We start from the raw sequence: 24,570 nt of genomic DNA, 5'->3' as shown, positions 1-24,570 counted from the left end.
AGTTTCAGTTTCTTACATATGACAGATAGCTTGAGAATGGAAAGTGCACAAAGAGGTATTTTCTTCATCTGTTCCTGATGCTCCCTCGCTAACACAGGAAACTACGAACAAATATGAAAGAAAAGAAAAATAATTTACTTAAAGTATACTTATGCTGATGTACAATGGTCTTTTTCAAATATTTTTTCTTGGTGCTTACTGAATCTTCCTTTAAACCATTAAAAGGGTCACAAACAATGATGATCTACCCATTACACATGCAATCTACCTGCATCTACAAAACATAAATCTTTTGCTCACAGTCACTTTGGGGTAACAAGTATAGAATTTTCCACCCACATATGGGCTACTGAACACTTCCATACTTTAAAGTTTGAAAGTCCCAACAAAGAAAATCAAAATACAAATTACAGGATTCTGCATGATGGTTTAACTTTCACAAAAGTAAAGCATAAGTAAACAAGAAAAAGTGTAGGTTTTGAAGGAGCCCTAAAAGCATTTAAGAAACCACATGCAAAATGGGGATCAAAGCACAATTCTATACACGACAAGTCACCCATTCTTGACCATCGTAAGGGATCTGAGGCAGGCGGGTGTTTGTTCACAGGATTTCAACAATCACACACCAACCCATCCAGACAATATTATAACAAAGAAGTGAAGTGGGACCAGACAACCCTACACCCACATTCATTCTGTGACTGCTAGTGATTCTGCTTCAGGCATAAGCTTCAGATCTGAAGTTGTTGAGAATCAAGCAATCATTTTTGATAAGGAAAGAGAGATAGGACATGATGGGGAAAAATACACAGATTCTCACTCATCCTTACCTGAGAAATTATTCTTTAACTCTTCACAACTTATATTTTCTTCTTAGTATACTTTACCGCTGTTTTCTGTGTCAAGTGAGGTAGCGCCAGGAAACAAACAGAGAATGGCCCATCCAAATATATACACACATATACATATAAATTCCATGGAAAAAGGTGAGAACAAAGGACATAAGGGAAGTGGGGGAGGAATAGGAGGTATTTAGGGAAGCAGTGATGGCTTGCACAAAATATGCTTGTGGCATGAGAAGCATGGGAGGTGGGCAGATTAGAAAGGGAAGTGAGTGGTGGGATGAAGAAGTAAGATTATTAGTGAAAGAGAAGAGAGAGGCATTTGGAAGATATTTGCAGGGAAAAAATGCAAATGACTGGGAGATGTATAAAAGAAAGAGGCAGGAGGTCAAGAGAAAAGTGCAAGAGGTGAAAAAGAGGGCAAATGAGACTTGGGGTTAGAGAGTATCATTAAATTTTAGGGAGAATAAAAAGATGTTAGGGAGAATGATTTGGTAAACAGAGAAGAGGTAGTAAAAGCATTATGGAAGATGAAAGCTGGCAAGGCAGCGGGTTTGGCTGGAATTGCAGTGGAATTTATTAAAAAAAGGGGGTGACTGAATTGTTGACTGGTTGGTAAGGTTATCTAATGTATGTATGACTCATGGTGAGGTGCCTGAGGATTGGCGGAATGCTTGCATAGTGCCATTGTACAAAGGCAAAGGGGATAAAGGTGAGTGCTCAAATTACAGAGGTATAAGTTTGTTGAGTATTCCTGGGAAATTACATGGAAGGGTTTTGATTGAGAGGGTAAAGGCATGTACAGAGCACCAGATTGGGGAAGAGCAGTGTGGTTTCAGAAGTGGTAGAGGATGCATGGATCAGATGTTTGCTTTGAAGAATGTATGTGAGAAATACTTAGAAAAGCAAATGGATTTGTATGTAGCATTTACAGATCTGGAGAAGGCATATGATAGAATTGATAGAGATGTTCTGTGGAAGGTATTAAGAATATGTGGTGTGGGAAGCAAGTTGTTAGAGGCAGTGAAAAGTTTTTATCGAGGATGTAAGGCTTGTGTACGTGTAGGAAGAGAGGAAAGTGATTGGTTCTTTGTGAATGTTGGTTTGCAGCAGGGGTGCGTGATGTCTCCATGGTTGTTTAATTTGTTTATGGATGGGGTTGTTAGGGAGGTGAATGCAAGTTTTGGAAAGAGGGGCAAGTATGCAGTCTGTTGTGGATGAGAGAGCTTGGGAAGTGAGTCAGTTTTTCTTCGCTGATGATACGGCACTGGTGGCTGATTCATGTGAGAAACTGCAGAAGCTGGTGACTGAGTTAGGTAAAGTGTGTGAAAGAAGAAAGCTGAGAGTAAATGTGAATAAGAGCAAGGTTATTAGGTACAGTAGGGTTGAGGAACAAGTCAATTGGGAGGTAAGTTTGAATGGAGATAAACAGGAGAAAGTGAAGTGTTTTAGATATCTGGGAGTGGATTTGGCAGCAGATGGAACCATGGAAGCGGAAGTGAACCATAGGGTGGAGGAGGGGGCAAAAGTTTTGGGAGCATTGAAAAATGTGTGGAAGTTGAGAATGTTATCTTGGAAAGCAAAAGTGGGTATGGGTATGTATGTATGGGTATGTTATATGGTTGCGAGGTGTGGGCTATAGAGTTGTGCGGAGGAGGGTAGATGTGCTGGAAATGAGATGTTTGAGGACAATATGTGGTGTGAGGTGGTTTGATCGAGTAAGTAATGAAAGGGTAAGAGAGATGTGTGGTAATAAAAAGAGTGTGGTTGGAAATGGTTTGGTCACATGGGGAGAATGAGTGAGGAAAGATTGACAAAGAGGATATATGTGTCAGAGGTGGAGGGAATGAGAGGAAGTGGGAGACCAAATTGGAGGTGGAAAGATGGAGTGAAAAAGATTTTGAGTGATCGGGGCCTGAACATGCAGGAGGGTGAAAGGTGTGCAAGGAATAGAGTGAATTGGAACAATGTGGTATACCGGGGTCGACGTGCTGTCAATGGATTGAACCAGGGCATGTGAAGCATCTGGGGTAAACCATGGGAAGTTTTGTGGGGCCTGGATGTGGAAAGGGATCTGTGGTTTCGGTGTATTATACATGACAGCTAGATACTAATTGTGAACGAATGTGGCCTTTGTTTTTTTCCTAGCACTACCTCGCACACATGCGGGGGGAGGGGGTTGTCATTTCATGTGTGGACGTGTGTGTATATACATGTGTATGTGGGTGGGTTGGGCCATTCTTTCGTCTGTTTCCTTGCACTATCTCGATAACGTGGGAGACATCGACAAAGTATAACAAAAAAATATAATAAAAAAGATGTTTTGGAAGGAGGTAAATAAAGTGCGTAAGACAAGGGAACAAATGGGAACTTCAGTGAAGGGGGCTAATGGGGAGGTGATAACAAGTAGTGGTGATGTGAGAAGGAGATGGAGTGAGTATTTTGAAGGTTTGCTGAATGTGTTTGATGATAGAGTGGCAGATATAGGGTGTTTTGGTCGAGGTGGTATGCAAAGTGAGAGGTTTAGGGAGAATGATTTGGTAAACAGAGAAGAGGTAGTAAAAGCTTTGTGGAAGATGAAAGCCGGCAAGGCAGCAGGTTTGGATGGTATTGCAGTGGAATTCATTAAAAAAGGGGGTGACTGTATTGTTGACTGGTTGGTAAGGTTATTCAATGTATGTATGACTCATGGTGAGGTGCCTGAGGATTGGCGGAATGCTTGCATAGTGCTATTGTGCAAAGGCAAAGGGGATAAAAGTGGGTGCTCAAATTACAGAGGTATAAGTTTACTGAGTATTCCTGGGAAATTATATGGGAGGGTATTGATTGAGAGGGTGAAGGCATGTACAGAGCATCAGATTGAGGAAGAGCAGTGTGGTTTCAGAAGTGGTAGAGGATGTGTGGATTAAGTGTTTGCTTTGAAGAATGTATATGAGAAATTAAAATGCAAATGGATTTGTATGTAGCATTTATGGATCTGGAGAAGACATATGATAGAGTTGACAGAGATGCTCTGTGGAAGGTATTAAGAATATATGGTGTGGGGGGGAAGTTGTTAGAAGCAATGAAAAGTTTTTATCGAGGATGTAAGGTATGTGTACATGTAGAAGAGAGGAAAGTGATTGGTTTTCAGCGAATGTTGGTTTGCAGCAAGGGTGTGTGATGTCTCCTTGGTTGTTTGATTTGTTTATGAATGGGGTTGTTAGGGAGGTGAATGCAAGAGTTTTGGAAAGAGGGGCAAGTATGCAGTCTGTTGTGGATGAGAGAGCTTGGGAAGTGAGTCAGTTGTTGTTCGCTGATGATACAGCACTGGTGGCTGATTTGGGTGAGAAGCTGCAGAAGCTAGTGACTGAGTTTGGTAAAAAGTGTGAAAGAAGAAAGCTCAGAGTAAATGTGAATAAGAGCAAGGTTATTAGGTACAGTAGGGTTGAGGGACAAGTCAACTGGGAGGTAAGTTTGAATGGAGAAAACTGGAGGAAGTGAAGTGTTTTAGATATCTGGGAGTGGATTTGGCAGTGGATGGAACCATGGAAGTGGAAGTGAATCATAGGGTGGGGGAGGGGGCGAAAGTTCTGGGAGCGTTGAAAAATATGTGGAAGTCGAGAACATCATCTTGGAGAGCAAAAATGGGTATGTTTGAAGGAATTGTGGTTCCAACAATATTATATGGTTGTGAGGCATGGGCTATAGATAGATTTGTGTGGAGGAGGGTGGATGTGCTGGAAATGAGATGTTTGAGGACAATATGTGGTGTGAGGTGGTTTGATCAAGTAAGTAATGAAAGGGTAAGAGAGATGTGTGGTAATAAAAAGAGTGTGGTTGGAAATGGTTCGGTCACATGGGAAGAATGAGTGAGGAAAGATTGACAAAGAGGATATATGTGTCAGAGGTGGAGGGAATGAGAGGAAGTGGGAGACCAAATTAGAGGTGGAAAGATTGAGTGAAAAAGATTTTGAGTGATCGGGGCCTGAACATGCAGGAGGGTGAAAGGTGTGCAAGGAATAGAGAGAATTGGAACGATGTGGTATACCGGGGTTGACATTCTGTCAATGGATTGAACCAGGGCATGTGAAGTATCTGGGGTAAACCATGGAAAGTTTTGTGGGGCCTGGATGTGGAAAGGGAGCTGTGGTTTCGGTGCAATATACATGACAGCTAGAGACTGAGTGTGAACAAATGTGGCCTTTGTTATCTTTTCCTAGGGCTACCTCACGCACATGCGGGGGGTGGGGGTTGTCATTTCATGTGCGGCAGGGTGGCGACAGGAATGGATAAGGGCAGACAGTATGAATTATGTACATGTTTATATATGTATGTGTCTGTGTGTGTCATTTTTTCATTCATTTCAAGCTAGAAGTTTCAGTTTTCTAAATTGTTTCTTACATTTTTCATATGTATATATATGTATGTGTGTGTGTGTGTGTATATGTGCGTATGTATGTGTATGTGTGTGTATGTGTATATGTATGTATATATATGTATATTATCCCTGGGGATAGGGGTGAAAGAATACTTCCCACGTATTCCTCGCGTGTCGTAGAAAGCGACTAGAGGGGACGGGAGCGGGGGGGCCAGAAATCCTCCCCTCCTTGTATTAACTTTCTAAAATGGGAAACAGAAGAAGGAGTCACGCGGGGAGTGCTCATCCTCCTCGAAGGCTCAGAGTGGGGTGCCTAAATGTGTGTGGATGTAACCAAGATGTGAAAAAAGGAGAGATAGGTAGTGTGTTTGAGGAAAGGAACCTGGATGTTTTGGCTCTGAGTGAAACGAAGCTCAAGGGTAAAGGGGAAGAGTGGTTTGGGAATGTCTGGGGAGTAAAGTCAGGGGTTAGTGAGAGGACAAGAGCAAGGGAAGGAGTAGCAATACTCCTGAAACAGGAGTTGTGGGAGTATGTGATAGAATGTAAGAAAGTAAATTCTCGATTAATATGGGTAAAACTGAAAGTTGATGGAGAGAGGTGGGTGATTATTGGTGCATATGCACCTGGGCATGAGAAGAAAGATCATGAGAGGCAAGTGTTTTGGGAGCAGCTGAATGAGTGTGTTAGTGGTTTTGATGCACGAGACCGGGTTATAGTGATGGGTGATTTGAATGCAAAGGTGAGTAATGTGGCAGTTGAGGGAATAATTGGTATACATGGGGTGTTCAGTGTTGTAAATGGTAATGGTGAAGAGCTTGTAGATTTATGTGCTGAAAAAGGACTGATGATTGGGAATACCTGGTTTAAAAAGCGAGATATACATAAGTATACTTATGTAAGTAGGAGAGATGGCCAGAGAGCGTTATTGGATTACGTGTTAATTGACAGGCGTGCGAAAGAGAGACTTTTGGATGTTAATGTGCTGAGAGGTGCAACTGGAGGGATGTCTGATCATTATCTTGTGGAGGCTAAGGTGAAGATTTGTATGGGTTTTCAGAAAAGAAGAGTGAATGTTAGGGTGAAGAGGGTGGTGAGAGTAAGTGAGCTTGGGAAGGAGACCTGTGTGAGGAAGTACCAGGAGAGACTGAGTACAGAATGGAAAAAGGTGAGAACAATGGAAGTAAGGGGAGTGGGGGAGGAATGGGATGTATTTAGGGTATCAGTGATGGATTGCGCAAAAGATGCTTGTGGCATGAGAAGAGTGGGAGGTGGGTTGATTAGAAAGGGTAGTGAGTGGTGGGATGAAGAAGTAAGAGTATTAGTGAAAGAGAAGAGAGAGGCATTTGGACGATTTTTGAAGGGAAAAAATGCAATTGAGTGGGAGATGTATAAAAGAAAGAGACAGGAGGTCAAGAGAAAGGTGCAAGAGGTGAAAAAAAGGGCAAATGAGAGTTGGGGTGAGAGAGTATCATTAAATTTTAGAGAGAATAAAAAGATGTTCTGGAAGGAGGTAAATAAAGTGCGTTAGACAAGGGAGCAAATGGGAACTTCAGTGAAGGGCGCAAATGGGGAGGTGATAACAAGTAGTGGTGATGTGAGAAGGAGATGGAGTGAGTATTTTGAAGGTTTGTTGAATGTGTTTGATGATAGAGTGGCAGATATAGGGTGTTTTGGTCGAGGTGGTGTGCAAAGTGAGAGGGTTAGGGAAAATGATTTGGTAAACAGAAAAGAGGTAGTGAAAGCTTTGCGGAAGATGAAAGCCGGCAAGGCAGCAGGTTTGGATGGTATTGCAGTGGAATTTATTAAAAAAGGGGGTGACTGTATTGTTGACTGGTTGGTAAGGTTATTTAATGTATGTATGACTCATGGTGAGGTGCCTGAGGATTGGCGGAATGCGTGCATAGTGCCATTGTACAAAGGCAAAGGGGTAAGAGTGAGTGCTCAAATTACAGAGGTATAAGTTTGTTGAGTATTCCTGGTAAATTATATGGGAGAGTATTGATTGAGAGGGTGAAGGCATGTACAGAGCATCAGATCGGGGAAGAGCAGTGTGGTTTCAGAAGTGGTAGAGGATGTGTGGATCAGGTGTTTGTTTTGAAGAATGTATGTGAGAAATACTTAGAAAAGCAAATGGATTTGTATGTAGCATTTATGGATCTGGAGAAGGCATATGATAGAGTTGATAGAGATGCTCTGTGGAAGGTATTAAGAATATATGGTGTGGGAGGAAAGTTGTTAGAAGCAGTGAAAAGTTTTTATCGAGGATGTAAGGCATGTGTACGTGTAGGAAGAGAGGAAAGTGATTGGTTCTCAGTGAATGTAGGTTTGCGGCAGGGGTGTGTGATGTCTCCATGGTTGTTTAATTTGTTTATGGATGGGGTTGTTAGGGAGGTAAATGCAAGAGTTTTGGAAAGAGGGGCAAGTATGAAGTCTGTTGGGGATGAGAGAGCTTGGGAAGTGAGTCAGTTGTTGTTCGCTGATGATACAGCGCTGGTGGCTGATTCATGTGAGAAACTGCAGAAGCTGGTGACTGAGTTTGGTAAAGTGTGTGGAAGAAGAAAGTTAAGAGTAAATGTGAATAAGAGCAAGGTTATTAGGTACAGTAGGGTTGAGGGTCAATTCAATTGGGAGGTGAGTTTGAATGGAGAAAAACTGGAGGAAGTGAAGTGTTTTAGATATCTGGGAGTGGATCTGGCAGCAGATGGAACCATGAAAGCGGAAGTGGATCATAGGGTGGGGGAGGGGGCGAAAATTCTGGGGGCCTTGAAGAATGTGTGGAAGTCGAGAACATTATCTCGGAAAGCAAAAATGGGTATGTTTGAAGGAATAGTGGTTCCAACAATGTTGTATGGTTGCGAGGCGTGGGCTATGGATGGAGTTGTGCGCAGGAGGATGGATGTGCTGGAAATGAGATGTTTGAGGACAATGTGTGGTGTGAGGTGGTTTGATCGAGTGAGTAACGTAAGGGTAAGAGAGATGTGTGGAAATAAAAAGAGCGTGGTTGAGAGAGCAGAAGAGGGTGTTTTGAAGTGGTTTGGGCACATGGAGAGAATGAGTGAGGAAAGATTGACCAAGAGGATATATGTGTCGGAGGTGGAGGGAACGAGGAGAAGAGGGAGACCAAATTGGAAGTGGAAAGATGGAGTGAAAAAGATTTTGTGTGATCGGGGCCTGAACATGCAGGAGGGTGAAAGGAGGGCAAGGAATAGAGTGAATTGGAGCGATGTGGTATACCGGGGTTGACGTGCTGTCGGTGGATTGAATCAAGGCATGTGAAGCGTCTGGGGTAAACCATGGAAAGCTGTGTAGGTATGTATATTTGCGTGTGTGGACGTGTGTATGTACATGTGTATGGGGGTGGGTTGGGCCATTTCTTTCGTCTGTTCCCTTGCGCTACCTCGCAAACGCGGGAGACAGCGACAAAGTATAATAAAAAAAAAAAATAATGTCTGTGTGTGTATATATATATATGTATACGTTGAGATGCACAGACATGTATATGTGCATGTATATACATGTGTATGTGGGTGGGTTGGGCCATTCTTTTGTTTCCTTACGTTACCTCACTAACACGGGAGACAGCAACAAAGTATAATAATAAAAAAAACCATATACATTATACATAAATGCCCATACACAGACATATACATAAATAAACTTATCAACATATTCATACACATACACAGACATATACATATGTACACGTGCATATTCATACTTGTTCGCCTTCATACATTCCTGTCGCTACCACACCCACAGGAAGCAGAATAGATACCCCCCTGCTTCAGCAAGGTAGTGCCAGAAAAACAGACAAAAATGCACCCCTGTTTCAGCAAGGTAGTGCCAGGAAAACAGACAAAAAGGCCACATTCATTCACACTTAGTCTCTAGCTGTCATGTGTAATGCACTGAAACCACAGCTCCCTATCCACATCCAGGCCTCACGCACACATTTCCATGGTTTACCCCAGACGCTTCACATGCCCTGGTTCAATCCATTGACAGCACATTGACCCCAGTATACTACATCATTCTAATTCACTCTATTCTTTGCAAGCCTCTCACCTCCCCTGTTGTTCACGCCCTAATTGCTCAAAATCTTTTTCACTCCATCGTTCCACCTCCAATTTGGTCTCCCACTTGTTCCCTCCACATCTGACACATATATCCTCTGTCAATCTTTCCTCACTCATCCTCTCCATAAGTCCAAACCATTCAACACATCTTCTTCTGCTCTCTCAACCACTCTTTTTCTTTCCAATCATCTCTCTAACCCTTTCATTACTTACTCGATCAAACCACCTCGCACCACATACTGTCCTCAAACATTCAATTTCCAACACATCCACCCTCCTCCGTACAACCCATGCCTCACAACCACACAACATTGTTGGAACTACTATTCCTTCAAACATACCCATTTTTGCTCTCTCACTTCCTCCAATTTTCCTCCATTCAACCTTACAGCGCAATTAACTCGTCCCTACACCCTAATGAACCTAATAATTACCTTGCTATTATTTATATTTACTCTCAACTTTCTCCTTTCACACACATATATATCCAGAGCCTTTTGAGCATCAGAGAGAATAACCACAAGATGAAAGGGAACTTCTGTAAACATAAGGAAAAAGAGAAAACAAGTACTACCCTTAATACTAATCAGCCCCCACAGTGGACCATCTTCTGATGGCCGTAGACTCAAAGCCTCATAAGGTAGGTTAACCTAATCATAACAATAGTACTGTCATACATAAAATGCCAGACACCAATCATGCTAATTTCAACCAATGAGAAATTCCCTAAGAGAGCCATGATAGAAACCAAAACCCTTACAGCACAAGTTCTGATTGACAGCCATGGTTATAAAAAGGGAAACTTAATTTCTGATCAAGCAAGGAATGTATCTTCCTGATAAATGCATAAAGCAACAGTGGCAAAAATTCTATATATAATTTTCTGTAAGAGAGATGTGTGGAAATAAAAAAACGTGGTTGAGAGAACAGAAAAGGGTGTGTTGAAATGGTTTGGTCACATGGAGAGAATGATTGAGGTAAGATTGAAAAAGAGGATATATGTGTCAGAGGCAGAGGGAATGAGGAGAAGTGGGAGACCAAACTGGAGGTGGAATGATGGAGTGAAAAAGATTTTGAGTGATTGGGGCCTTAACATACAGGAGGGTGGAAAGCATGCAAGGAATAGGGGGGTTTGCTATTTCACATGTGGCGGGGTGGCAATGGAAATGGATGAAGGCAGCAAGTATGAACATGTACATGTGTATGTATGTATATGTCTGTGTATGTATATGTATGTATATGTTGAAATGTATAGGTATACATAAACGTGTGTGGGCGTTTATGTATATACATGTGTATGTGGGTGGGTCGGTCCATTCTTTTGTCTGTTTCCTTGCACTACCTTGCTAACGCAGGAGACAGCAATTAAACATAATAAAAAATATAAAATATTTTTTTTTTTTTTTTTTTTTTATACTTTGTCGCTGTCTCCCGCGTTTGCGAGGTAGCGCAAGGAAACAGACGAAAGAAATGGCCCAACCCCCCCCCCCATACACATGTACATACACACGTCCACACACGCAAATACACATACCTACACAGCTTTCCATGGTTTACCCCAGACGCTTCACATGCCTTGCTTCAATCCACTGACAGCACGTCAACCCCTGTATACCACATGACTCCAATTCACTCTATTTCTTGCCCTCCTTTCACCCTCCTGCATGTTCAGGCCCCGATCACACAAAATCTTTTTCACTCCATCTTTCCACCTCCAATTTGGTCTCCCTCTTCTCCTCGTTCCCTCCACCTCCGACACATATATCCTCTTGGTCAATCTCTCCTCACTCATTCTCTCCATGTGCCCAAACCATTTCAAAACACCCTCTTCTGCTCTCTCAACCACGCTCTTTTTATTTCCACACATCTCTCTTACCCTTACGTTACTTACTCGATCAAACCACCTCACACCACACATTGTCCTCAAACATCTCATTTCCAGCACATCCATCCTCCTGCGCACATCTCTATCCACAGCCCACGCCTCGCAACCATACAACATTGTTGGAACCACTATTCCCTCAAACATACCCATTTTTGCTTTCCGAGATAGTGTTCTCGACTTCCACACATTTTTCAAGGCTCCCAAAATTTTCGCCCCCTCCCCCACCCTATGATCCACTTCCGCTTCCATGGTTCCATCCGCTGACAGATCCACTCCCAGATATCTAAAACACTTCACTTCCTCCAGTTTTTCTCCATTCAAACTCACCTCCCAATTGACTTGACCCTCACCCCTACTGTACCTAATAACCTTGCTCTTATTCACATTTACTCTCAACTTTCTTCTTCCACACACTTTACCAAACTCAGTCACCAGCTTCTGCAGTTTCTCACATGAATCAGCCACCAGCGCTGTATCATCAGCGAACAACAACTGACTCACTTCCCAAGCTCTCTCATCCCCAACAGACTTCATACTTGCCCCTCTTTCCAGGACTCTTGCATTTACCTCCCTTACAACCCCATCCATAAACAAATTAAACAACCATGGAGACATCACACACCCCTGCCGCAAACCTACATTCACTGAGAACCAATCACTTTCCTCTCTTCCTACACGTACACATGCCTTACATCCTCGATAAAAACTTTTCACTGCTTCTAACAACTTGCCTCCCACACCATATATTCTTAATACCTTCCACAGAGCATCTCTATCAACTCTATCATATGCCTTCTCCAGATCCATAAATGCTACATACAAATCCATTTGCTTTTCTAAGTATTTCTCACATACATTTTTCAAAGCAAACACCTGATCCACACATCCTCTACCACTTCTGAAACCACACTGCTCTTCCCCAATCTGATGCTCTGTACATGCCTTCACCCTCTCAATCAATACCCTCCCATATAATTTACCAGGAATACTCAACAAACTTATACCTCTGTAATTTGAGCACTCACTCTTATCCCCTTTGCCTTTGTACAATGGCACTATGCACGCATTCCGCCAATCCTCAGGCACCTCACCATGAGTCATACATACATTAAATAACCTTACCAACCAGTCAACAATACAGTCACCCCCTTTCTTAATAAATTCCACTGCAATACCATCCAAACCTGCTGCCTTGCCGGCTTTCATCTTCCGCAAAGCTTTTACTACCTCTTCTCTGTTTACCAAATCATTTTCCCTAACCCTCTCACTTTGCACACCACCTCGACCAAAACACCCTATATCTGCCACTCTGTCATCAGACACATTCAACAAACCTTCAAAATACTCATTCCATCTCCTTCTCACATCACCGCTACTTGTTATCACCTCCCCATTTACGCCCTTCACTGAAGTTCCCATTTGCTCCCTTGTCTTACGCACCCTATTTACCTCCTTCCAGAACATCTTTTTATTTTCCCTAAAATTTACTGATAGTCTCTCACCCCAACTCTCATTTGCCCTTTTTTTCACCTCTTGCACCTTTCTCTTGACCTCCTGTCTCTTTCTTTTATACTTCTCCCACTCAATTGCATTTTTTCCCTGCAAAAATCGTCCAAATGCCTCTCTCTTCTCTTTCACTAATACTCTTACTTCTTCATCCCACCACTCACTACCCTTTCTAAACAGCCCACCTCCCACTCTTCTCATGCCACAAGCATCTTTTGCGCAATCCATCACTGATTCCCTAAATACATCCCATTCCTCCCCGACTCCCCTTACTTCCATTGTTCTCACCTTTTTCCATTCTGTACACAGTCTCTCCTGGTACTTCCCCACACAGGTCTCCTTCCCAAGCTCACTTACTCTCACCACCTTCTTCACCCCAACATTCATGAGAGGCAAGTGTTTTGGGAGCAGCTAAATGAGTGTGTTAGCGGTTTTGATGCACGAGACCGGGTTATAGTGATGGGTGATTTGAATGCAAAGGTGAGTAATGTGGCAGTTGAGGGAATAATTGGTATGCATGGGGTGTTCAGTGTTGTAAATGGAAATGGTGAAGAGCTTGTAGATTTATGTGCTGAAAAAGGACTGATGATTGGGAATACCTGGTTTAAAAAGCGAGATATACATAAGTATACTTATGTAAGTAGGAGAGATGGCCAGAGAGCGTTATTGGATTACGTGTTAATTGACAGGCGTGCGAAAGAGAGACTTTTGGATGTTAATGTGCTGAGAGGTGCAACTGGAGGGATGTCTGATCATTATCTTGTGGAGGCTAAGGTGAAGATTAGTATGGGTTTTCAGAAAATAAAATATATTTTCTGTAAAACCAAGATCTTTCAAGTCGCCTGGACATAAAGGACAATGTTTCTTGAATGAAATTTTTTAAAAACTTTAATAAAATCACTTTAATCCTCAATCTAATAGTTTCACTTTTTAGTAAGAAACTCAAGATTTGAATTAATCTTACCTAAATAATATGATCCTCAAATCTAAATTCTCAAGCCTAAACAAGATATGAATTTCAAGAATTTTTCTTTCTGATCCCAAAGTTAAACAAAATTTTTCATGAGATCTTTCATGGCAATATTGTCCATAAAATGCTGAGAAAGAGGCTGAAATGTTGTTACAGATTTCCCTAATAATGAGGATCTCAATTTATCTTACATCAGACTAAAATCAGTGTCAAGTGCTATGGCCAAAGGCTCATGTAAAGCAGTTTCATATGAAACTTTTGTGTTACTGGCTTCACTCTAATAAGGAAGTGGTAAAGCGGATGAAACGACATACTTTGAGAAGGTTTAGAGATAAGCAAAGAATGCAAGATGGGGAGTTCACATGTCAAATGTATGATAGTACAATTAAAGTGGTTGGTGTGAGAGCAAGACCACCTGTGACATGGGGAAATAAGGTGCAAGAGTACTGGAAAGAGAGATATGGTGGAAGAATTCATGGAATGCCTGAGGGAACAGGTATCAGAGATACAGATAGATAGATAGAAGGCTGGAAAAAACTTCTAAACCTATTGATTCACTTACAACAGAGTCTTCAGAATATCATAGTAAAGCCAAATAATACTGCTAAACCATGTGGTACTGTCTGCTACGGGGTAAATAAATGTAAAAGATCATCAGTTAGGCTTCTGAAAGTGTTCGTTTAAACATCTACAAAAATCCAAATATGATGACTATCTATCTATATCTCTGATGCCCTTTTCAATTGGAACTCCCTCCAAGGGGTGGCCATGGGAGCAGAGCCTCCATAACTAAAGAACTCCAGTGCTGCTTCTTTGCCTTTAGTGCCTTATCCTTAACAGGCCACTGGCAGGGGAAAAGTCTAGCACAGTGTTTGCAGAAGCTTCTACTTCTCTTATGCTCCTACCAACAACTTATACAAAATGTTTCAACTTAATATTCCTGCCTACTACTTCTATCTACTGCTCCAACCACTTTGCCAAAAGGCAACGCTAGCACATGGTGCTCACCAGAGGTAAAAATCTAGTTATGAAGAATGAGCTACGTGAACTAAGTGTTGTCAAGGGTTACATATGATAAGAAGAGATTGTGTTTGACGACAGAATGCCAGTAATCCACATGTTAGTGAGGCAGAAAGAAAAGACAGCTACCTGGGTCAAAGAAGTGCAACCTGACAACCACTAAAGTGCTGGCTCACTAACCAGATGTCACTGACCCTCCTAATACCCAGGTGGGAAGTACTGGTAATATACCTCCTTGGTTGTTGGCTATCTACCAACTAACACCTACTACTCTGAGTCAGAGAAATCTTGCAAAAGGGAACAGGAACACTGCCAACATCCTCTTGCACCAAGGCTGTTTTACCCACTTAGTGGCTACTAGTCATCAGACCCAAAAATCATTAAATTCAAGAATCATCTTGATCTTTATTAAAGAAAAAGGATAATCTGCATCAAAATATTGCAAATCAAGGTTTGTTTTTATAGTTGTTAGTTACTGTTGTTACTGAAGATGATAATGCAGTAGTAGTTGTTTTTGCTGGAGCTGTTAGATAACTTTACAGGGTGATGAGTGTAAGGTCACAGCACTGACTCCCTACAGCCTCAAATAAAAAATCAGAGAATATACATGAAGGTAGGAAGGCACTAGCCTCTGTGACAAAGACTTAATTGAGGATTTCCTTCTTATAACAAGCAGTTGACCCTTACAACATTCAAACATAGTAAAAGACCTCAACAGGGTGTCTGCCTAAATGATCACTTCATAAAGAAAGAATGCTTGAATCAGCTGATTTACTAATGCAGCTAATGTGAAAATATGATGCTTCTCCAAAAGGGGACGAGAAATATAAAAACTCTGTTCATTTATTACTGCACATATGTGGCGCTGTACATCAAAAACTAAAACTAGACCCCTCAATCCAGCTGAAGGACATTCATAGAGGGAAATAGTCATGGAATCATCAAGCCTTCCCCCATTTATCTGCCACTAACTTTGACCCTATATCCATATTTCTACTTCTATGCGACTCTCTGAAGAACTGCAGCCCCATTCACACTCATCTCTCCAAACTATCGATGGAGACAGGGCTTCATAAGCCGAGGGCATCAGCAAATTTTCAGGGTTACCACCATTCCAAAACTTCACAATATTCTCATTGGAAATCTCCAAATAAATCTTTTTCTTCTACTGAAATGAACCTGTTAAAAGGGTGGCAAATCTAGCTCATGGAAATGTGTATTCCTGCCCTTTTATGCTTGTCTGAGGGGTTGAGGCTGGGGCCCTAAATTCTGTTAATATTCCCTACAATAGTGTACATGGCCTCTCACCAAAATAGCAAGTTGTAAATCCAAGGTCCTTTATGAATCAGTGACTAGTGCATGATAAGGAGGTAAATGAAGGATCTCAAAAGTATCCATCCAATCTTTTCAAGGCAAAATGAGGACATAACTACTGTTTTCAACAAGCATGCACCCCTCAGAGGAAGTTCATTTTTCTCAGTTAAAGTAGTGCAGCTGCCATGATAAATATACTTAACATGGGGTTCCTTTGTTTCAATACAACCCACCAAAACCTGGTGGAAAGGGGAGGGGGTGATCAACCAAAATTTACTTCTTATGCCATGGCTCTAACAAGAAATTGATGTTTACATAAACTAGAGACTCCCCCTTCCCCCATGACTGAGCTCTGAAGGCTCCTTGTCAACCAAAACATCAAGTATGGTTAACAGGGGACAGCCAAAGAAAATGGAGACTTGACCAGTTGACATATGTCCTCAAGCTGGCAGCCCCTTGAGGTCTGAAACAATGTTTTTACCAACAGCAATGCTGTTCTAGTCCCTAACTCTAGTGCAAATCCCCTGCCTGGGGCGATACAATTAAAATCTCCAAAACAATAAAAAAAACAATCTAATAATCAGGAAAAACCAATCATGGGAGGATGAGCAAAAACCCCACCAATGAAGGGGATCACTGACAGTAAATACAGCAACAGTAATCACTGCATAGAAATTGTTATTGTGAATTGTATGCATGTGTTCCTACCCACAATGTTTGGACCAGAAAGTGGCACAAGTTTGGCTGCTGCTACCCTTGGCTCCTGCACTCAAGGATTGGTTATTATGACACCTTCTTCCCTTTAATAGCTAGGCCTGAATTCTATTCCTGCTTTTGTCCTTTCCTCTTCATATAACCTTTCTTTCTTTCAGCATTAGGTTTACAAATACAGAGCCCTGATTAATTTCTACTTTCTTTCCCTTTACCTTTTTTCTTTCACCCAATATGCTATTTCCCTGTGCAGTGTAAAAATAAATGTGAAGCCTAAATACCTTATCAAAGTATACTTACAGTGCACAATAATCTAAGAAACTATAAAAAGATACCAATCCATAAGAGTTGGGGGATTTAAAAACAGAAGACAAGGTATCAAGTCTACACACAATCACGAGAAATCTGAATGGTTGGGTGGATCTGTCTCATGCATAGAATGGGTCATTCATGTCATCACCCTGGTGGACTGATTAGTTGACAAGCTGCTGCCACCACATGATAGTGGCTAGCAATATGGTGGAGAAAGACAACACTACACTACCAGTAAGACAGAACACTGAAAAGCCCTATCACCCTAAACATCCAAGCAGTATCTTATTTCTTGTGAGTCAAGCTGCCAAAGGAAAGAAATAATAGATGACATGGAAAATGATATTTGTATATATGCCACTAAGGTCAATCATAGATGGATTGGGTAAATCACAGTTGCTCTGAAGCTAATCACAAATCATCTGTGGTGAATCACAGCTGGTCTCAAGACAACAGCAGCTCATTTTAGTGTAGTTATAGCTAGTCTGCAGTCAACCACAGATGGTTCTATACCTTTGATACAAAAATATACAGTACCTGAACATAATCCTGAGAACCCAGACCCTGAGCAGGTGGGAAAGTCAACTGGCCTGATACCTTCAAAGTTAATATTGCACTTTTCTAGGGTATGTCCTTAAAATATGCAGTATAAGAGTGAATGTGGGTTGGGAATGTTTCTAGCACTTCCTTTTACATATCTACCTATCAAGGCCTCCAGCAAGAAAGGTTAAGTTGAGTAGGAGAGGTAAGATTGTGTGCAAGAACACATTGGGAATGAATAATCTAATTCCAGGAATTACAGTTTTGATAGTGTTTTCAGCAGAGTAAGTCTATGACTGTGATAATGAGACACATAAATAGTGATCAAAACTATATGGCTTCACGCCATTGAGTTCTTCAATTCTGCAAATTGCAAGGAATTTTGATGGGAAAAGTCTGAAAAAGAAATGACAGAGAGCAGACACTGAATGGTGATCAAAGAACTTAAGAAGTATAGAAACAGTAAGAGAGTAGACGTCTGCAATGTGATCAGTGAAGACAAATCAAGAATATCTACATTGCCCCTATGCCTTCCTTATGACATAATCAAGATAGCTGAAACTAAAATTTTGCTTCAACTAACCCTTCTGACTCTGTGTCACTAGAATCTTCAGGAGTGGAAGCAGTTGTATTGGCTAAGCAGTCTGGCACAAGGGGGAAACAAAGCCTGGACATTGGATGAGATTGAGCATCTTGAAAATAATCCTCTTCATCTTTTATATCTTCCTCCTCTTTAACTCTTTGTTGGTTATCTTCTTTATCTTGTTTAACATCAAATAAAGGGCTGGAAATAACAAGAGATACAGGCACATTAATGGCATAATTAACTCCTATCACTGCTAATTCAAAATTTAAGTAACATTCACATTAATGGGGCACTTAACTCCAAAACAGCTAATTCATAATCAATGTAGCATTCACATTAATATGAAACTTAATTCCCATTACAACTAATTAAAAATAAACATAACATTCACATTAATGGGATGCTTTACTCCTATCACTGCTAATTAAAAATCAATATTACATTTGATTGATTTATTCCCTTCCAAAAGTTCATTTTTCATGAGACATAACTTTTAAAGATTTTCTGACATCTGTAAAAGGAATTTTTATCCCTGGGGATAGGGGATTAAGAATACTTCCCACGTATTCCCTGCGTGTCGTAGAAGGCGACTAAAAGGGGAGGGAGCGGGGGGCTGGAAATCCTCCCCTCTCATTTTTTTTTTTTTTTTTTTTAATTTTCCAAAAGAAGGAACAGAGGGGGCCAGGTGAGGATATTCCAAAAAAGGCCCAGTCCTCTGTTCTTAACGCTACCTCGCTAACGCGGGAAATGACGAATAGTTTAAAAGAAAGAAAAAGATAAAAGGAATTACAGATCAAAAGTTAGTATACTGTATACACACCTAAAACAGGATACTAACCACCTGTGGAGTTTCTGGGTAAATCTGTTATCTTTGTAGAGGTATTATGTGCGGAAGGAAAAAAAGAATGAACTACATACAGAAGGCATTTTGACCATGCTATTGACGTACAGTCAAAGGGTTTGGAAAATATTTCATAAGCTCAGAAATACTGTGTAATGATTGTTGACAAATAAGCATTTTGAACCTTACAAAGCAGCTAACAATCTGATAAGTTAGCAGGCAGACCTCCAATAGCCTCAACAAGATTATACAATTCTAGGATATGAGACACTGGTATCAAAAGACTATGTCTGCACAAGGCTGTACTGCAGAAGGGGTCCTTGGCTAACTCATAAATCAATTAATATGAGAAACTTCTGACTTTAAAGAATTTACAAATAAGCCACTAGAGAATCAACTTGCATTGGGAGGTAAGAATGGCTGGGTAATGAACAATGAAGACAGTGAATGGAATGAAATGGAAGAAGAATGGAAGAGTTGTGATGACAAAAAGAAGAAAAAGAATAAGTGATGACAAAAAGAAAAAAATAAGTGAGAAGACGAAATGACAGGCAAAAGAAGATAAAAGTGAAAAGAGAACCCATTGAAAAAGATATAAATGAAGATAGAATTACGAGAAAAAGAAGGGAAGAGTGATGACGTGCAAAACTAAAAACAATCTTAATTAGAATACCACTCTGAAAGTAACCATATAAAGAAAAAGTAGTTTTACATATCCAAAAGTGTACCAGTATTTTGACAAATGTTATGAATTAAATGAATCAACATCCTAGAAGCATGAAAATGGATCAGCAGATGAAAGATAACAGATCCAAATTTTAATAAATCTTTATGAATAATTCAAGCCTGACCAACAAGAGGGAACATGACACATATCTTTACAAAATAACATGACACTATTTTCAAGTAAGGAAGTGATTTATACAGGCCTATCTTCAAAATATCACATAAATCACTACATCATTCTGTATACAGGTACACCACCAAATTTCTGGCAACTGATGGTTCAGCACCTCCTTTAGTCTGGACATAATTACGTGAGGGAACTTGAAATTACCGCAGCCACCAAACTAGTTTACTGGGTGGCCACAGACGGCGTTGTGTGTAGGGAGTGCTTATTTACATTCTTTACACGGCACATGTTGGTGGTGATATCGCAATTCTGTGAGATTCTTAGCTTATTTTGCTTACATCTTAAACCTAGCTTTGGCTTCTAAGACATATGAGAGTGTCAGTCGTGGTGTCAAAAATAAACACCAGTCCATATTGATCCAAGATAAAGTAGGACTGTTGAAAAAATGGACCGTGGTATTTCGGTGTGTAAGCTGTGTGACATCGACAGTATACGTTCATCAACTGTTTATGATATAAAGAAGCAAAAGGAGAAAATATTGAAATCTATGCAGACAGCGATTCCATGTTGCAAATGACTATTAGAAAAACTATGAAAGATGGTAAGAGTACTGAGCATGATCGAGTGATGATGGAACGGTTTCGAGAGCGTCGGAGTGATGGAGTGGACTTGTCAGGAAGTATGATAATGAACCAGGCTAAGTTGTCCCATAAAGAACTTCAATTACAACATGAGCATGACTATAGTGAAGGATAGCTTCAAAGATTCAAGAAGCATCATGGTATGTCCATGAAAAAAGTGTGTGAATAAAAGTGGTCTGCAAACCACGAAGGAGCTGCCAAGTGTTAACAAATTCACGAAACTCATAGCAGACGAGCACCTCAGTCCTGAGCAGGTGTATAATGCAGGTGAAACTGCATTATTCTGGTGATGCACACTTAGGAAAACACTAACAACAGAAGACGAAGAAGACCCACAGGATTCAAATAATCTAAGGACAGACTTACCATCTTAGGGTGCTCAAACATTCATATTTATTCTTAATTTATTGAACTTTGTCGCTGTCTCCAGCATTAGCGAGGTAGTGCAAGGAAACAGACAAATGAATGGCACAACCCACCCAATTACACATGTATATACACACACGTCCACACACGCACATATACATACCTATACATCTCAACGTACACATATATATATACACACACAGACATATACATATATACACATGTACATACTTCATACTGTCTGCCTTTATTCATTCCCATCACCACCCTGCCACACATGAAATAACAACCCCCTCCCCCTGCATGTCCACAAGGTAGCCCTAGGAAAAGACAACAAAGGCAACATTCGTTCACACTGTCTCTAGCTCTCATGTATAATGCACCGAAACCACAGCTCCCTTTCCACATCCAGGCCCCACAAAACTTTCCATGGTTTACCCCAGACAATCCACATACCCTGGTTCAATCTATTGACAGCATGTCGACCCCGGTATACCACATCGTTCCAATTCACTCTATTCCTTGCACGCCTTTCACCCTCCTGTATGTTCAGGCCCCGATCACACAAAATCTTTTTCACTCCATCTTTCCACCTCCAATTTGGTCTCCCACTTCTCGTTCCCCCCACCTCTGACACATATATCCTCTTTGTCAGTCTTTCTTCACTCATTCTCTCCATGTGACCAAACCATTTTAAAATACCCTCTTCTACTCTCTCAACCACACTCTTTTTATTATCACACATCTCTCTTACCCTTTCATTACTTACTTGATCAAACCACCTCACACCACATATTGTCCTCAGACATCTCATTTCCAGCACATCCACCCTCCTCTGCACAACTCTATCTATAGCCCATGCCTCGCAACCATATAACATTGTTGGAACCACTATTCCTTCAAACACACACATTTTTGCTCTACAAGATGATGTTCTCGACTTCCACACATTCTTCAACGCTCCTAGAACTTTCGCCCCCTCCCCCACCCTATGATTCTCTTCTGCTTCCATGGTTCCATCTGCTGCCAAATCCACTCCCAGATATCTAAAACACTTTACTTCCTCCAGTTTTTCTCCATTCAAACTTACCTCCCAATTGACGTGTCCCTCAACCCTACTGTACCTAATAACCTTGCTCTTATTCACATTTACTCTTAACTTTCTTCTTTCACACACTTTACCAAACTCAGTTACCAGCTTCTGCAGTTTCTTACCCGAATCAGCCACCAGTGCAGTATCATCAGTGAACAACACCTGACTCACTTCCCAAGCTCTCTCATCCACAACCGACTGCATACTTGTCGCTCTTTCCAAAACTCTTGCATTCACCTCTCTAACAACCCCATCCATAAACAAATTAAACAACTATGGAGATATTAAGCGCCCCTGTCGCGAACCAACATTCACTGAGAACCAATCACTTTCCTCTCTTCCTACACGTACACATGCCTTACATCCTTGATAGAAACTTTTCACTGCTTCTAACAACTTGCCCCCCCACACCACATATTCTTAATACCTTCCACAGAGTATCTCTATCAACTCTATCATATGCCTTCTCCAGATCCATATATATAAATGCTACATACAAATCCATTTGCTTTTCTTAGTATTTCTCACATACATTCTTCAAAGCAAACACCTGATCCACATATCCTCTGCCACTTCTGAAACCACACTGCTCTTCCCCAATCTGATGCTCTGTACATGCTTTCACCCTCTCAATCAATACCCTCCCATATAATTTCCCAAGAATACTCAACAAACTTATACCTCTGTAATTTGAGCACTCACTTTTATCCCCTTTGCCTTTGTGCAATGGCACTATGCAAGCATTCTGCCAATCCTCAGGCACCTCACCATGAGTCATACATACATTAAATAACCTTACCAACCAGTCAACAATACAGTCACCCCTTCTTTCAATAAATTCCACTGCAATACCATCCAAAGCTGCTGCCTTGCCGGCTTTCATTTTCAATCAAACATCTAATATTTGTTTAATTGAAATTTCTAGCAGTCCATGGCATTCTTTAGACACATGGAAGATGTATAATTAGTGGGTTAGAGGTATGTTGATGAATTATTATTGTGTGACAACAGCTGGTCCAGCAAAATGGTTAATCTTGCAAGGCTTTGGAACCAAGAGTGCAAACCTGGCTGAAGAACAATCATCGAGAGAATTTTAAACACATAGGAATGAGATCTTTAAGGATAATGAACTAACAACAAACATGAAACTATACTATGAGAAAATAAGACATACAATCAGTGGGCCCACACCAAACAAAAAGAATAATACTACAAAATAGAACACACCAAGAGACAAAACAGTGGATGAATAGAAGAGCAAGAGAAGAAAAGGTTAGTAAAGAGAAGCAAAAATGATAAAAAATACAGATGAGAAAATAATGAAATCCCAAATACCAGAAACTGAATAAATCAATATTCCCATCAAATAACAAAGCAACATAAAAAATCAGATAACAGACTCTTTACAAAGGGAGAAAAGTATGAAAATAACTAATGAAATATGCATGATATAAATGAATAATATAAGGTGGATTTTAGCTCAAAATCAATTTTTTCTTTTTTTTTGTGCTTTGTCGCTGTCTCCCGCGTTTGTGAGGTAGCGCAAGGAAACAGACGAAAGAAATGGCCCAACCCACCCCCATACACATGTATATACATACGTCCACACACGCAAATATACATACCTACACAGCTTTCCATGGTTTACCCCAGACGCTTCACATGCCCTGATTCAATCCACTGACAGCACGTCAACCCCGGTATACCACATCGCTCGAATTCACTCTATTCCTTGCCCTCCTTTCACCCTCCTGCATGTTCAGGCCCCGATCACACAAAATCTTTTTCACTCCATCTTTCCACCTCCAATTTGGTCTCCCTCTTCTCCTCGTTCCCTCCACCTCCGACACATATATCCTCTTGGTCAATCTTTCCTCACTCATTCTCTCCATGTGCCCAAACCATTTCAAAATACCCTCTTCTGCTCTCTCAACCATGCTCTTTTTATTTCCACACATCTCTCTTACCCTTACGTTACTTACTCGATCAAACCACCTCACACCACACATTGTCCTCAAACATCTCATTTCCAGCACATCCATCCTCCTGCGCACAACTCTATCCATAGCCCACGCCTCACAACCATACAACATTGTTGGAACCACTATTCCTTCAAACATACCCATTTTTGCTTTCCGAGATAATGTTCTCGACTTCCACACATTCTTCAAGACTCCCAGAATTTTCGCCCCCTCCCCCACCCTATGATCCACTTCCGCTTCCATGGTTCCATCTGCTGCCAGATCCACTCCCAGATATCTAAAACACTTCACTTCCTCCAGTTTTTCTCCATTCAAACTCACCTCCCAATTGACTTGACCCTCAACCCTACTGTACCTAATAACCTTGCTCTTATTCACATTATCAATGTTTTAGGAAAAAAATAATTCACTCACATCTTTTCTCTCGCTGTCACGTGTAATGCACCAAAATTATAGCCCTGTCCACAACCAGGCCCTACAGACCTTTCCGTGATTCTCCCTAGCTACTTCATATGCCCCAGCTCAGTCTTGGACAGCATGTTGCCCCCTGTATACCACATAGCTCTAATTCACTTTATCCTATGCACACTTTTCACTTTCCTGCAAGTTCAGACCCTGGCCACTCAAAATATTTTTCACTCCATCCCTCCATCTCCAATTTGGTCTTCCCCA

At 41.0% G+C, this 24,570-nt stretch overlaps 1 protein-coding gene across 1 annotated transcript in view; it reads right to left on the bottom strand.

Moving 5' to 3' along the window:
- LOC139763625 (E3 ubiquitin-protein ligase AMFR-like) overlaps nucleotides 1–24,570 on the bottom strand; it is a 93,412-nt gene that overhangs the window by 1,730 nt on the left and 67,112 nt on the right. The window contains exon 9 of the mRNA XM_071689861.1: nucleotides 18,120–18,320. Within this exon, the coding sequence (XP_071545962.1) occupies nucleotides 18,120–18,320 (201 nt within the window). The remainder of the gene's footprint in view (nucleotides 1–18,119; nucleotides 18,321–24,570) is intronic.

This window comes from Panulirus ornatus, chromosome 47 (assembly GCF_036320965.1).
Source record: "Panulirus ornatus isolate Po-2019 chromosome 47, ASM3632096v1, whole genome shotgun sequence".
Classification (NCBI taxonomy): domain Eukaryota; kingdom Metazoa; phylum Arthropoda; class Malacostraca; order Decapoda; family Palinuridae; genus Panulirus; species Panulirus ornatus.
This window is presented reverse-complemented; position numbering and strand designations above follow the sequence as displayed.